General features: G+C 43.1%; 1 protein-coding gene and 1 long non-coding RNA gene across 5 annotated transcripts in view; one reads left to right on the forward strand and one right to left on the reverse strand.

The window, feature by feature from the left end:
- Positions 1 to 4,971: 4,971 nt before the first annotated feature.
- Positions 4,972 to 16,130, reverse strand: part of LOC121643956 (E3 ubiquitin-protein ligase RNF31) — a 63,882-nt gene continuing 52,723 nt past the window's right edge. For 2 of the 4 annotated variants that reach the window (XM_041991605.1, XM_041991603.1), the window contains 4 exons: positions 8,227 to 8,323; positions 7,088 to 7,253; positions 5,273 to 5,305; positions 4,972 to 5,188 (listed from right to left, as the gene is read on the reverse strand). In XM_041991605.1, the coding sequence (XP_041847539.1) occupies positions 5,003 to 5,188; positions 5,273 to 5,305; positions 7,088 to 7,253; positions 8,227 to 8,323 (482 nt within the window). In that variant the 3' untranslated portion in view covers positions 4,972 to 5,002. Of the gene's footprint in view, positions 5,306 to 7,087; positions 7,254 to 8,226; positions 8,324 to 16,130 lie in introns of all 4 variants that reach the window. The other 2 variants (XM_041991604.1, XM_041991606.1) reach the window with 2 other exon arrangements.
- On the forward strand, positions 10,834 to 14,299 carry LOC121643975. The gene is made up of 3 exons (XR_006011205.1): positions 10,834 to 10,845; positions 13,537 to 13,821; positions 14,230 to 14,299. It is a non-coding gene; the product is annotated as an uncharacterized LOC121643975 (long non-coding RNA).

Genomic DNA, 16,130 nt, shown 5'->3' on the forward strand with positions numbered 1-16,130 from the left:
ATAAACAGGGCCGGTTCTAGGAATGCATACATGAGGGGGCAGGCATAAATTTGAAGGGGGCATTATGAGTACATACTTCAGCATTTTCTTGTTGTTGTTTTTTAAGTGTTTCTTTAACGGAACTGTGCTGTTAGTGGAGTCCAACTTCAAAGAAATGGATTGCACTTTGTCAGGCCTCTACTCTAAGACCTGTCCAGCTTGGGTGTCCCACCTGAAACCAAAGCTCCTGCTGGTATAGCTCTTAGAGTCACTGAGGCACGCAAACCCCCTGACCACAATAAGGTGGCAATCCCTCAGGGGGGGAACAGAAAATATCAATAACAAAATGAAGTAAGAAAATAGAAAAGAATGATCCATTATCAAAGCTTTAACAACCAACAAAATAACAATTGCCCTATTGGACAGCCATTAGATGTCTAAGCATTTTGAATAAATTTGAAACTAATAACAATAAACTCAACTATCTGTGTGTTTGTTTCTGTCTGTATATAGACCATAATGATTAAAGAATCATAACTATCAAGCACAACAATAACAGAGCAAAAAATTAAACCCCCTACCAAAATAAGGCAGTGAATCTTCAGGGGGAAATAATGATAATAATAAATGAAAATGAGTAAAAACTAATGATCCTTCATCAAAATTTTAAGAACCAACAAGGCATACATGAAGCTCTGAGCTGAACTGCTGAAAGCAGCGGGAATGTAGAGTGAAACTTTCTGTTATTTTTTCTTCAAACTAGCATGCTGAACTAAAGGCTGGGCGGAGCTTGAGGGGTCTCATATGCGCAGCTCGTTTCCCTCAGTCTAGTACCGAGGAGGCAGTCACATCTATGGCCCGTGCGTGATTGATCACTGCTCCTACTAACAGGCGTAGACACGTTTAAATAGAACAGAAACAAACCCCAGTTGACAGAATAGATGCAATAAATACGTCTGTTATTATAAGTATTTATTCAGTATCGCTACAACACATTTAACAGAGCTTTACTCTATAAGTTTTACCGCTGGAGCTCAGCAGCCGCTCTCTCTACGAGGGGGGAGAAATATGACACCGCAAGATCAGGCTGTATGTCAACTCATTTGCATACTAAACACTGATTGGTTGTTTTCTGTGGTGGTGGGAAGGACTTGTTGAAGACAGTACAATGGATCCTGTGAAGCTCCGACACACAGAGTTCAGTACAGAGGGGAGAGAGCGTTTGGAGAGATTTGCCCATTTCGGCGCATTTGATTGAGGGGGCAGAATGTTTGTTTGAGGGGGCACTGCCCCCTCTTGCCCCTGCGTAAAGCCGGCCTTGGTTATAAAAGAGTTTAAATATATGTGTATCATATATATATATATTATATATATATATATATATATATATATATATATATATATTTATACCATGGTCTAGGTGAATACTCGATTCTGATTGGCTGAAGGGTGTCCATTAAAAATTGATAATGGACACCTATGAAAGAAGTTCCGGTCAAATAGACTTATTGCTGTAAATTATTGCCCTGACTAAATGGTAGTTGGTAACCATGGCAACAGAAACTCAGACACTGGTTCACGCCTCTGTGTTGTCCCTTAATTTATGACAATGGACACCTCGTTGGGCATTATCCCTTACATATATATGTTTATGTAGAATAATGTAATTGTAATTCCTTCTTCTCCACCAGCAGTGGTGGGTAAAACACAGCATAAAATAACTGGTCATGTGTTAGGTCTGGTCTTGGTCTGATGATGTCTAATGTGAACAGGATGATGAAGAGGACTGTTTGGATACCGACTGTGAAGAAGAAAACCCCTAAAAAGTATTACTTTCCAAAAGTAAAGATGCGTACCAGTTTCCCACACACCCAAACCGGGTGGGCACTCCTTTCCCTACAGATTTAATAATCACCTTCTGATTCCGTGGGCTTTCTCCTCTTCTTGGACAAACAACTTCTTTCCTTTAACTATTTATTGATTACAATGGTACTACAAATGTCCAAACAGAGCTCTGGGTTCTGTTACCTGACCCCAGCGAACAGACATGAGAGTGTCTTGCTGCCTGCCACAGTCAGAACACTACTACCTGATTCCTGCTCCTCCTCTTTCTATACATAGGTTTTTGCTGGCTAATGGGCAGTTGCTGGATAAAGTCCAATGTGTCATCTAACAGCAGCCTCCTCATGGTCAGTCTTCACCTGGCACTGGCTTCCTATTCTCTGTAAGGGAGAGATAAAGACATACACACAAGCCCAGATGTGATCTTCCTTTACAGGATATACTAACTGAATCAAATAGTTCACTCAGTACGAAACAGTAAGCAATTGCATCCCTAAGTGTTAGTCAGTCTGCCTCAAGTTGTTCTCACTTCTTCCATATAAAGAGTCTCCTTGTTTATTTACTAACACACTGTTAGTAAATATGTGGGCTTAAATAAAAGTAATTAGTACACCTGAGTAATTCCTTGGCTAACATCCTAATAGATTTCTTATAGTTGTCATTGAACCAGAATATTTATACAGAGCTGGTTTCCAGTATGAGCACCAGGAACTGCAGTGCCACTGAGCCCGGCATGGACTCGACAGCCCCTTTAAAAACTCGTTTAAAAAGGGAGAAAGAGAAGAGAAATAAGTTAACAAAATAGTCCTAAAAAAATACTGCTTCATGATCAGTTAGCGGCCATCTTTTTCTTCTTTTTCATCTACTTCTTCTTCTACTTTTAATAATTCCAAAGTAAGCGTCAAAGATTTTTCAGTCATTTCGAACCTGTTGTGGTCTTGTCTTAGAGGCAGGACCCAAAACCAGAGACCAGAAAACAAGTGAAAGACTTTATTTACAAAGTGCAAAGAATTCTGTGGCAGAAGATGCAGATGATACACTCCACAGGGGAAAATGGAAAAAGGTTGCAGAGGAAAGCAGTTTGGGTATGAAATACTGAAACTTAAAGGTGAAAAAGAAGTAAATAAGTTGTAAATGTAAAAAGATTAAATACAATAATAAGACCACTTTGTTACCAAAGGATTGGTGAGTTAAACACAATCTCTTCATCGGTATTTTATTAATGATTGCTGCTACCTGGAATGTGTTTTATTACATTTTATTCTATTTTTTCCATATTTTTATTGTAAATTTTCATTATGTCTTCTACTTTTACTGTGCTTTTCTACTGACTGCTATATCACCTGATTATCTCAGTTTACGGGATGGGTTAAGTCTTATGTAGAGATTACAAATTGCTTAAATACTAATTAATTGTTTTTAATAATTTTAACTTCCTTCTGGGATTAATAAAGTATTTTTTCATTTTCATTAAATGTCATTTGGACTCATTTCTGTCTGTTCATGTTTTGTCTCCGTCTTCTTTTGGGGTGAAATCACATTTATAACAGTAATATAAAGACAACAGCTTGATCCAGCCTGAATTACTACACATTCTTTTGAGAAGGAGGAAGTTACAGAAGACCCAGTAAACGTTTGGATTCTGCTGAAAACGGCTTCATGTGAGCGGAACGATTGTAGCATCAGAGCAGATTATAACCACAAAGTCGAGAGATCCTCCTGGAACAAGCAGAGGAATAAACATCGTTTCTACACTGTTTGGAACAACTGCTTCCCTTAAGAGAGCTGAGGAATGAGGGGAAATAGAGTTAAAGCATGTCTCCGCTCCATATATATGCTGACCCACTGACTTCTTTCAGCCTTTGACATCAGTGATTTCCTCCTCTTCTGATTTCAGCTTCAAACTTCCCGTTGGGCCCTGAAATCACTGATTAATAAGGTATAATGTGAACTCTGTGTTCTTCGTGCTGGACACATCAGAGCTGCTGTTCCATCACTGGCACCTTCACAGGTCAAATCTTCATGAATTTCAATGAATGGAAACTTCCTGCCAGCGAAAGTGTGTGTGAAGGTGTGTATGTGTGTGTGTTTGTTTCAGGATCAGAGAATTACAGATTTCTTCTGTTCCAGATTCACTCTGATCCGCTGCAGATGCTTCTAAAGTCTGAGATTAGTGGAAGAACCAGTACTGAGTATTCACCTCTATAGAACCATGTTCTCTATAATCCAGACCGTATGTCTCCCTTCCCATCGACACACCCAGATTCCACCACCTGCTGTCTCCAACCTCCACATCCCAGCTGTGAGCTCCTGACTGAAAACCCTCAGAACTCAAGACAGAACAGGGGAAATGACTCGTCTCTGGATTATCAGGAAGGTTCTGGTTCCCTCCTCATCTTTCACTGGTCAGATCTTCAGACTGGATCATAAGTGGACCAGCAGTGTTTGGGTCCAGAATCAGAGGAGTGTAGCAGATCAGGTCCTCTATGTGGTTCCAGATGCTGAAGGCCAGGTTGAAAAGGTGTTTTGCCTGGTCTGTAAAAGCTCCTCAGTGCAGCTGTGGACTTTAATATAAATTACTACATGTGTGTAGTAATCCTGACCACCTGAACTGACTCACCTCATCATACAAACTGAAGTCACATCTATTAAGTCAGAAAGACAGAAAAGTTAGAACAAGTTCTCCTCCTGCCTTGGAAATGTTTTACATTTAAACATAAAACTACACCTCACACGGACAAATTAGGAATTAGTTACTTTTATTAAAATATTTACATTTACCAAATTCATCCTCTGGCCCAGTTTTGTCCCCCAGGCCGTATGTTTGACACCCCTGATATAAAACCTTTACGTGAGACATGTTGATGGTTTTAGTTCTTGTTCAGGATCTTTTGAAGAATCAGAAACATCTGAGGTGAGGAGCTAGAAAGTAAAGAACCAGAGAAAGCAGGAGGATGGTGGGCTGGGTTACTGACTCAATGCCTAGACCACCGTCAGGATCCAGGAGAACGGAGGGGATTTAATCTGTTTTACTGGTGATGTTAACAAGTTTTCTTGCCTGTCAGTTAGCTACTGATGATGAACAGGTCGACTGCTTTCAGTCAGCCTGCGGTCTCACTTGATTCCACAGTTTCTGAAGAGTGAAGAGTGAAGAGTTGAATGATAATTCCTTTATTAGTTCTCATTTCATTAGTGCAGCTGTTTTCTGATCCATGTGTTTAATTTCTACTAAAACCAACTCCAGCTTCTCTGTTTCCACCATCTGCTGAACAGGAGCTGATGTTTGTAGATGGTAAACCTGAAGAGCAGCCGACGTCTGCTGAAGGCGATGAACAGACAGACCCACGATGTGCATCGTCTGATGAGCCTGATGAGCCTGATGAGAATGAGAAAATCTCAGATTTCACCTTTAGCCAACAGGAAGCCGGGCATCCTATTTTTTTCGTGGCACCTTGTCACCAAGTGGGACTTCATCCATCAGTTTCTGCAGAGAAACAAGAGTGGTGACAGTTTGAAGATGAAATCTGAGCTTCAGGTCAGATTGATGGAAGGAAGACAGCTGCTCTAAAACCAGCCGCAAACCTAGAAACTGTCAAAAGTTACTTTCAACCATTAAATTGTGTAAAAGGTCATGAGATGCGAGTGGATTTGATTTAGCCACTTTTATAACCCACAGCTCATGGAAATAGTGCAACTACATGTACCGGGAACGTACCGCTACCACTGAGCGTACCGCTACCACTGAACGTACCGCTACCACTGAACGTACCGCTACCACTGAACGTACCGCTACACTGAACGTACCGCTACACTGAACGTACCGCTACCACTGAACGTACCGCTACCACTGAACGTACCGCTACCACTGAACGTACCGCTACCACTAATCGTACCGCTACCACTAATCGTACCGCTACCACTGAACGTACCACTACACTGAACGTACCGCTACCACTGAACGTACCGCTACACTGAACGTACCGCTACACGTGCCGGGAACGTACCGCTACCACTGAACGTACCTACCGCTACCACTAATCGTACCTCTACCACTGAACGTACCGCTACACTGAACGTACCGCTACCACTGATCGTACCGCTACCACTGAACGTACCGCTACCACTGAACGTACCGCTACCACTGAACGTACCACTACACTGAACATACCGCTACCACTGAACGTACCGCTACACTGAACGTACCGCTACACGTGCCGGGAACGTACCGCTACCACTGAACGTACCGCTACAACTGAACGTACCGCTACCACTGAACGTACCGCTACACTGAACGTACCGCTATCACTGATCGTACCGCTACTACTGAACGTACCACTACGCTGAACGTACCGCTACCACTGAACGTACCGCTACACGTGCCGGGAACGTACCGCTACCACTGAATGTATCGCTAGCACTGAACGTACCGCTACCACTGAATGTACCGCTACACGTGCCGGGAACGTACCGCTACCACTGAATGTATCGCTACCACTGAATGTATCGCTACCACTGAACGTACAGCTACCACTGAACGTACCACTACACTGAACGTACCACTACAGTGAACGTACCAGTACCACTGAACGTACCGCTACCACTGAACGTACCGCTACACTGAACGTACCGCTACCACTGAACGTACTGCTACCACTGAACGTACCGCTACACTGAACGTACCGCTACCACTGAACGTACCGCTACCACTGAATGTACCGCTACACGTGCCGGGAACGTACCGCTACCACTGAATGTATCGCTACCACTGAACGTACTGCTACCACTGAACGTACCACTACACTGAACGTACCACTACCACTGAACGTACTGCTACCACTGAATGTATCGCTACCACTGCACGTACCGCTACACGTGCCGGGAACGTACCGCTACCACTGAACATACAGCTTCTTCAGTTCCTGACTTTCCTTTATACTTTCCATTTAGTTCTTTAGAGGCTCAGCATGCCGTGTGAGAGCGTTTCTGTTCATGCAGCATTTGCGCATTCCATAAATTCATGCAGTTCAACTGTTGATCCAAGGCAGGGTGGATCCATGTTTTCATGATGTTGCCACCAATTTCTGAGCCTAGCATCTGAATGTGGAGCTGAAATGGAGACTCATCAGACCAGCAATGTTTTTATATCTTCTATTGTCCAGTTTGGGTGACTTTGTGAGAACTGTGACAGAAGTTGAAAATGTATGAAAGTAGATCTTTTGGTAAATGTCAACACGTGAAACAATACTGTCATTGATAAGAGACATACCTTGAGCAGTCTGCTGCAGTAGGTAAACGTGTCCTCTCCATCTCTGCGGGTGTCGTCCACCTTGTACCTTCGGCAGGCCAACAGCAGCTCATTGGAGCTGTAGAGGGGGGCGGGGTCGATGGAGTGGCTGTTGATCAGGCTGACCAGGTACTCCCGGTAGTGCTTCCTGGACATCAGGGCAGATGATCACACACAGAGCTTTGCTGTGCTGCTTGCTCATGATAAAACTAAATAAGGATTTCTTAGTTATAACCTACATTTGTATCAGATTTATAAACATTTTTCTTCTCAACAGCTTATCTAACACTGACCAGGACAATCAGCTCTCACTCTGTTTAATAAGTTTTATTAATAATCCTTCCTGTATAAACTTTATAAGTAGATACAGTCAACATTGTATCTACTTTTGTAGCATTGTAACATTTCCACACTAACTTCAGATTCAGGTTTATTTAGTCTTTGTGACCCTTCATACACTGTGGGACCTCTGTTGCCACAACACGGACATTTGAAATAATTTTTCAGCCATGACCCATATTTAAATGACTCTACCTTCTTCAAATAATGGAGAAAATGTTCTGTTTTTAGCTGTTTCCTTCATGAATGACCTCCTCAGCCTGAATCAACCGCATGAGTTTTAATTCCTTCTGTTTGTGGCCAAAAATGTCCACACACGAAAAAACAAAATCATCATAAATCAATATTTTTTCTACTTTTTTTTACAAATCGCTTAAACATCTTCAGATCTGCTCAAAACTACCAAACATTTAATCTTTTAAGACTTTTAAAGCTTTAAATGCCAGTTTGATTATTTTGATTATTAATTATGCATTAAAAACACAAAATTGAAATTTTTTTAGAGTGATGGGTATTTGGTGGTGATTCTAAACAACATCCAGTCAGCATTTTAATAATCAAAAGTTATTTCACACACACACACACACACACACACACACACACACACACACACACACACACACACACACACACACACAGATTACTGTTAGTACCCATACAGCCCACACATAACCTACTTAAACTGTTAAGTAGCTGAAGTGTACCCTCATGATGTAGTCTGGTTGCCAGAGAAAATGTCCAACAGTTTATGAGACTCTGATCACATAAAGGAATGAACATACTCGCAGAGTGCAGCGTGTCCAGGTTGGGTCTGAGCTCCACAGGCTGAATCTGACTGCTTTCCTCCTTCATCTTTCTGCTCTATTACTCCACACAGACCTGACGAAAAAGAGTGGAGAACAAATTAATGAAAGAGAGATGATGAGCAGGGAGGGAAACGTGAAGGATGAAAATTCTAACAAAGGCCGACGGGTACAGCGAGGCATCAACACAAGCTTATGTTAGTTCATCTAGAAGCAGAGATTTTAAGGAGAGTTTGCCTGATATTCTGATTTATTGGCAATTACTGGCTGTTTTTTTAGATCTGATGCATTCTCTGTCATAAAAACAGAAGACAGCAGTGAGCTTACGTTTCATCTTAGTGACTGACAACTTTAACTCTCTCCTCACCACATGAACATTTCTGAAAAGAACAGGACGTTTTAACAGCAATTATTTCTGACTTCTGACTGTGATGCAGCTGCTCCCTGATTTGTCTTTTTATGCTCCTCATTCAGTGGTCTTGCAGAGTGAATCTGATGGCAGCAACATGTCTGTAAAAAGTAGTTCCAGGGTGATGTTCGGCACGGTGTAAAAAGTAGTTCCAGGGTGATGTTCGGCACGGTGTAAAAAGTAGTTCCAGGGTGATGATCGGCACGGTCTAAAAAGTAGTTCCAGGGTGATGTTCGGCACGGTGTAAAAAGTAGTTCCAGGGTGATGTTCGGCACGGTGTAAAAAGTAGTTCCAGGGTGATGTTCGGCACGGTGTAAAAAGTAGTTCCAGGGTGATATTCAGCATGGTGTAGCATCCCCTCTTCTTTTAACAACTGTCTTTATGTGTCTGGGAAGTGAGGAGTCCAGTTGCTGGAGTTTTAGGAGAGGAATGTTGTCCCATTCTGGTCTGATGCAGTATTCTAGCTGCTCTACAGTCCTGGACCTTGGTTGCTGGATTTCTGCTTCCATGATGCTCCAGATGTTGTGTACTGGTGAAAGGTCTGGACTGCAGGCAGGCCAGTTCAGCAGCCGGACTCTTCTCCTGTGAAGCCATGCTGCTGTGATGGATGCAGGATGTGGTTCAGCATCATCTTGCTGAAATCTACAAGGCCTTCCCTGAAAGAGACGTTGTCTGGATGGGAGCAGATGTTGCTCTAAAACCTCCATATACAGTGTGTGCAGAATTATTAGGCAAATGAGTATTTTGATCACATCATCCTCTTTATGCATGTTGTTCTACTCCAACCGGTACAGGCTTGAAAGCCTACTACCAATTAAGCATATCAGGTGATGTGCATCTCTGTAATGAGAAGGGGTGTGGTCTAATGACATCAACACCCTATATCAGGTGTGCATAATTATTAGGCAACTTCCATTCCTTTGGCAAAATGGGTCAGAAGAGAGATTTGACGGACTCTGAAAAGTGAAAAATAGTGAGATGTCTTGCAGAGGGATGCAGCACTCTTAAAATTGCCAAGCTTTTGAGGCGTGATCATCGAACAATCAAGCGTTTCATTCAAAATAGTCAACAGGGTCGCAAGAAGCGTGTTGAAAAAACAAGGCGCAAAATAACTGTCCATGAACTGAGGAAAATCAAGCGTGAAGCTGCCAAGATGCCATTGGCCACCAGTTTTGCCATATTTCAGAGCTGCAACATCACTGGAGTGCCAAGAAGCACAAGGTGTGCAATACTCAGGGACATGGCCAAGGTAAGGAAGGCTGAAAAACGACCACCACTGAACAAGACACACGAGATAAAACGTCAAGACTGGGCCAAGAAATATCATAAGCCTGTGTAGCATCCCCGATTGATAAGATGGTCTCTCAAACTGATGGTTCACAATTTTATTGAGCAGCCTCATCAGATTCAGAAGGCATCAGGTTGCATTGTTGTGTGACATTGAAAAAATGTTCCACCAATTTCACGTGCATGAAGCAGACAGAGACTATTTAAGATTTCTGTGGTGGAAAAATGGCAACCTGAACACTGAGCCCCAAGACTTTCGTATGAAAGTGCACCTTTTTGGTGCCACATCCTCGCCAGGCTGTGCCAATTATGGTTTGAAGCATCTTGCTAAAGAGAACGAGACACAGTTTCCCCTTGCTTCACAGTTTGTAATGAAAGATTTTTATGTGGATGATGGTGTGACAAGCCCTGCAAGCATCGAGGAAGCTATTCAGCTTGCACAGGAGGCTCAGGCCCTCTGCGCTTCCGGTGGCCTCAGACTACACAAGTTTGTAAGTAACGACAAAACAGTGTTAGAAAGCATTCCACTATCTGAGCGTGCCTCCCCGCAGCACACATGTGACATATCATTTTGTGACTCTAAACTTGAAAGGGCACTAGGCATTCAATGGCACATCGATTCAGACACACTCAGGTTTTGCTTTCGCCCAAACGACCAACCTGCTACAAGGCGTGGCATTCTATCAACGGTTGCATCTATTTACGACCCGCTGGGATTCATCTCCCCCTTTGTACTAACAGGCAAACGAGTGCTCCAAGAGGCATGCAAACAAGGCACAGGCTGGGATGATCCCCTTCCTAGTGAACTAAGGCCAGTTTGGGACAACTGGAAAAGAGATATTCAGAACCTGGAAAAGGTCATAATACCACGCTGTTATGTTCCTAAAGACTTTGGCCTAATAGTGAAAACTGAGTTGCATCATTTTTCTGATGCAAGCTCACACGGTTATGGTCAGTGTTCATATTTACGATATGTAAACAAAGATGGAAATGTGCATTGTGCTTTGGTTACAGCAAAGACCAGAGTTGCTCCTGTAAAGGTAACAACAATACCAAGACTCGAACTGACAGCTGCTGTTGTCTCCATTATTGTAAGCAACATGTTAAAAGATGAGTTGGGACTGGCACAGATCGATGAGTATTTCTGGGCGGACTCCAAAGTAGTTTTAGGGCAGGCATGTCAAACTGGTCCAGCAAAGGGCCGTGTGGCTGCAGGTTTTTGTTCCAGCCAGCCAAGAGCACACAGTTTGACCAATCAGCTGTCTGAAGACTGAGATCAGTTGATTGAATCAGTCCAATCTGGTGTGCTGCTGCTTGGTTGGAACAAAAACCTGCAGCCACACGGCCCTTTGCTGGACCAGTTTGACATATGTGTTTTAGGGTATATTAATAACGAAGCACGTCGTTTTCACACATTTGTCTCCAACAGAGTTCAAAGGATAAATGGTAAATGGTCCGTATTTATATAGCGCTTTACTGTATCTGGATGATACCCAAAGCGCTTTACATTATACATCACATTCACCCATTCACACACACACATTCACACACTGATGGCGGAAGCTGCCATGCAAGGCGCTCGACCACGACCCATCAGGAGCAATTAGGGGTTCGGTGTCTTGCCCAAGGACACCTCGACATGAACCCGACTTGGCCGAGGATCGAACCGGCAACCCTCGGGTTACGAGACGACCGCTCTACCTTGCTGAGCCACGCCGCCCCATAAGCCTCAACAGCTCCCCTCAGCAGTGGAGATACGTTCCATCTGAGCAAAATCCTGCTGACATTGCCTCTAGAGGCTCAAACGTAAGTAAGCTCATGATTTCAGACTGGTTCAAAGGGCCACAGTTTCTGTGGAACAAGGAAATACCTCCAGCTGCAGACATTGACACTAACGTACCACTCGGAGATCCAGAGGTCAAGAATGTACACACTCTAAACACGCTCAAAACAGACAACAAGGGTTTAACTGACAAGTTAGCAAAGTTTTCCTCATGGTACAAAGCCCATCAAGCTATGGCTCGACTCATTCGTTGTGCCAAAGGAGACAAAACAACAGGTCACAGTACAGTACAAGAAAGACAAAAGGCAGAAATTGTTATTCTAAAAGACATACAAGCAAGTGAGTATGCAGAGGAAATAAGGATGCTCAAAAACGGAAAGGCACTTCCTCACAAAAGCAAACTGTTTCAAATGGACACTTTTCTTGATAGTGATGGACTCCTTAAGGTGGGAGGAAGACTCAAAAATGCACCATTCTGCTCCACATTAAAGCATCCAGTTATCATTCCAAAGGGTCACCATGTTACTCAGCTGATAATAGCTCATTTCCACAGTAAAGTGCAACATCAAGGGAAGGGACTGACAATCAATGAGATAAGATCAAATGGATTTTGGGTACAAGGCATGAACTAAGCCGTGGCAAACTTTGTGCACCAGTGTGTAAAGTGTCGTAAATTAAGGAGAGGCACAGAGGAACAAAAAATGTCTGATCTCCCTACAGAGCGTTTAGACCCAGCTCCACCATTCACATTTTGTGGAATGGACGGTTTTGGTCCTTTTCTGACCAAACAAGCTCGCAAGGTGCACAAGCATTATGGACTTCTTTTCACGTGCCTGTGCTGTAGAGCAGTACACATAGAAATGGTAGACGACATGACTACAGATGCCTTTATCAATGCACTCCGTTGTTTTATAGCCATAAGAGGAGCAGTTAGTGAGATAAGGTGCGATCAAGGAAGTAACTTCATTGGAGCTAAAAATGAGCTGCAAGAAGCCTTAAAGCAAGTGGACTCTAACCGCATTACCACATTTCTCGCTGAGAAACAGTGCGATTTCAGAATGCACTCTCCTCATTCAAGCCATACAGGAGGAGTATGGGAAAGACAAATTAGGACAGTTCGCAACATTCTGCTCTCAACAGCTTCCCTTTCCTCAGGCAGAATGGACGAAGCATCACTAAGGACTTTCTTTTATGAGGCAATGGCGATTGTGAACAGCAGGCCTCTTACAGTGGACAACCTAAATGACCCAAACAGCCCAGAGCCATTAACTCCAAATCACCTGCTAACTATGAAGTCAAAGGCAGCCCTACCCCCTCCGGGTAAATTCATCAGGGAGGATAAAAGGTGGCAGCAGGTGCAGTATTTATCAGAACAGTTTTGGTCACGTTGGAAAAGGGAGTATCTATCCAACATCGCAACGAGGCAGAAATGGCACACTCCCAGAAGAAACTTAAAGGTTGGAGACATTGTCTTAGAGAAAATGGACGATTCCCCGCGTAGTGAATGGAGATTGGCGAAAGTTATGGACACAGTAACTGACAAAGATGGACTCGTAAGAAAGGTTAAGATTCGCTTTGGAGAAAGGAAGACAGAGAAAGGACAACGTTCTGGTAAAATGTCTATAGTGGAGCGCCCAGTGCAAAAACTGGTTCTGCTCCTAGAGACTGTTTAATCTCATTGTACAGTTCAAGATTTATTCATATGGCCTATGTTGTTTCATGGACTCTAATGATTGCAGGTCATTTCTTTATTAGGAAATCATTATCGCTCCATTTCGTTACTAGATAAGCTCTAATGATTTGGTGGGAGTGTAAATGACCTTGCTAACATTTACTTTATTGTGAAACTGGTTCAGGAAGTGTTTATGTACTTTTAGAGCTTTAATATAGCTAAAGCTTTTATGTTGAAAGGGTTCAGAACAGCGAGGTGTTGGAAACCGATTGCAATTGCTGAAAAAACATATGCTGCAACAGTGCGAAGCCCATGTGCAAAGTAAGGTGTGCTACACGGACAATAAAAAGGGGAAAACGTTAAAATTAAGTTTTAAAACAAGCTGCCTACGGTTCTTTAGCACCTGGTTGATGAGGGAACAAGGTTAGTAGAAGTGTTTTGTTATGTAAATGATATTTTGTTATGTTTCACATAGTTTAAAAACTTACTGCTAAGTGTGAAGTTACGTTTTTGCCCAGTAGAGGGTGCTCATGTTGTTTGATAAAGGTTATGCTTAGTCAGCAATGTAGTTTTACCAGTTTCAATGTTAATATAACATAATGATAAATATAGTTGCAACATGTTGGCTGTATTTCATTTGAATACAATGTAAAAGGGTAAAAGACAATGTTAAAATGTTTAATAAGTACACAGAACAGATATACATAGTAATAGCACTCCGAATAGAGATTGTTAAGAGGAATTAATGATAAGGTAATTCATGAGGTATAATAAATAAGGTAGAAAACATATTTTTTAAGAGTTACTAATTGTATTTTGTTTATCTTGTAGCTCTTACGGTGTGTTTACATACACGGCTGCTCAATAAAATTGTGAACCATCAGTTTGAGAGACCATCTTATCAATCGGGGATGCTACAGCCTGATTTTTCTAAGGTTTTATGGACTGATGAAATGAGAGTGAGTCTTGATGGGCCAGATGGATGGGCCCGTGGCTGGATCAGTACAGGGCAGAAAGCTCCACTCCGACTCAGACGCCAGCAAGGTGGAGGTGGGATACTGGTATGGGCTGGTATCATCAAAGATGAGCTTGTGGGACCTTTTCGGGTTGAGGATGGAGTCAAGCTCAACTCCCAGTCCTACTGCCAGTTTCTGGAAGACACCTTCTTCAAGCAGTGGTACAGGAAGAAGTCAGCATCGTTCAAGAAAAACATGATTTTCATGCAGGACAATGCTCCATCGCACGCATCCAAGTACTCCACTGTGTGGCTGGCCAGAAAAGGTCTAAAAGAAGAAAAAATAATGACATGGCCTCCTTGTTCACCTGATCTTAACCCCATAGAGAACCTGTGGTCCCTCATCAAATGGGAGATCTACAGGGAGGGAAAACAGTACACCTCTCTGAACAGTGTCAGGGAGGCTGTGGTTGCTGCTGCATGCAATGTTGATTGTGAACAGATCAAGACACTGACAGAATCTATGGATGGCAGGCTTTTGAGTGTCCTCGCAAAGAAAGGTGGTTATATTGGTCACTGATTTGTTTTTGTTTTGTTTTTGAATGCCAGAAATGTATATTTGTAAATTTTGAGTTGTTATATTGGTTTTCCTGGTGAAAATAAATAAGTGAAATGGGTATATATTTGGTTTTTGTTAAGTTGCCCAATAATTATGCACAGTAATAGTCACCTGCACACACAGATATCCTCCTAAGATACTAAAACTAAAAAAGCCCCACTCCAACTTCCAAAAATATTCAGCTTTGATATTTATGAGTCTTTTGTGTTCATTGCGAACATAGTTGTTGTTCTATAATAAAATTAATCCCCAAAAATACAACTTGCCTAATAATTTTGCACACCCTGTACTTTTCAGCATTGATGGAGCTTCACACATCACAGATCCTATCTCCTATGCCAGGCTTCTACTGGGCTGACCCCATTTGAGTGTGTTCTTGGACACCAACCTCCTCTCTTCCCCTGGAATGGGGAGAGCGCCAACATACCTGCTGCTGACAACTGGTTTCGACGTAGTGAACGGGTGTGGACACAGGCTCACCAGTAACTGGAACAGGCCATCTGGTGCTACACCCAGCAAGCTGACCGTCGCAGGGCCCAAAACACCACTATGCTGTGGGGGACAAGGTGTGGTTGTCTACTAGGGCCATCCATCCCTGCAATGCTTGCCGAAAGTTAACCTTTCCCATTACTGCAAAGACTAATCCAGTCACAAATTGTCTAGATCTACCTGCATCTTACAAGATTCATCCTGTCTTCCACACATCCCTCCTGAAATCTTACCACCCTCCTCTTTCTGCTGCTTCCACAGAGTCGGGTGCAATCCCTCCTCTGCTTCCTCCTCCGTTTGGGGCATCCTGGACTCCAGGCGGCGCTCTGGGTGACTGGAATACTTGGTCGACTGGGAGGGCTATGGATCGGAGGAACGGTCGTGGGTTCCTTGGGATGACATCTTGGATCTCTTCATGGTTAGAGACCTCCACCAACAACAACCCAGTCGACCGGGACCACGTGGTTGGTCCCGGCGTCTGCCCCACCATCGCCCCGGTGTGGCTCCTGGAGGGTGGGGTACAGTTACACCCACACCAGGCTCTGCCACAGACATACCCAATCCTTCCCTGCATTCTCACTGTCAATCCCCTGAGTACTGATCATCCACACCTGTCACCAATTTACCCACCTGGCTTTATAAACACCAGCTCCACATTCACTCCTTGTC

This window comes from Melanotaenia boesemani, chromosome 8 (assembly GCF_017639745.1).
Source record: "Melanotaenia boesemani isolate fMelBoe1 chromosome 8, fMelBoe1.pri, whole genome shotgun sequence".
Classification (NCBI taxonomy): domain Eukaryota; kingdom Metazoa; phylum Chordata; class Actinopteri; order Atheriniformes; family Melanotaeniidae; genus Melanotaenia; species Melanotaenia boesemani.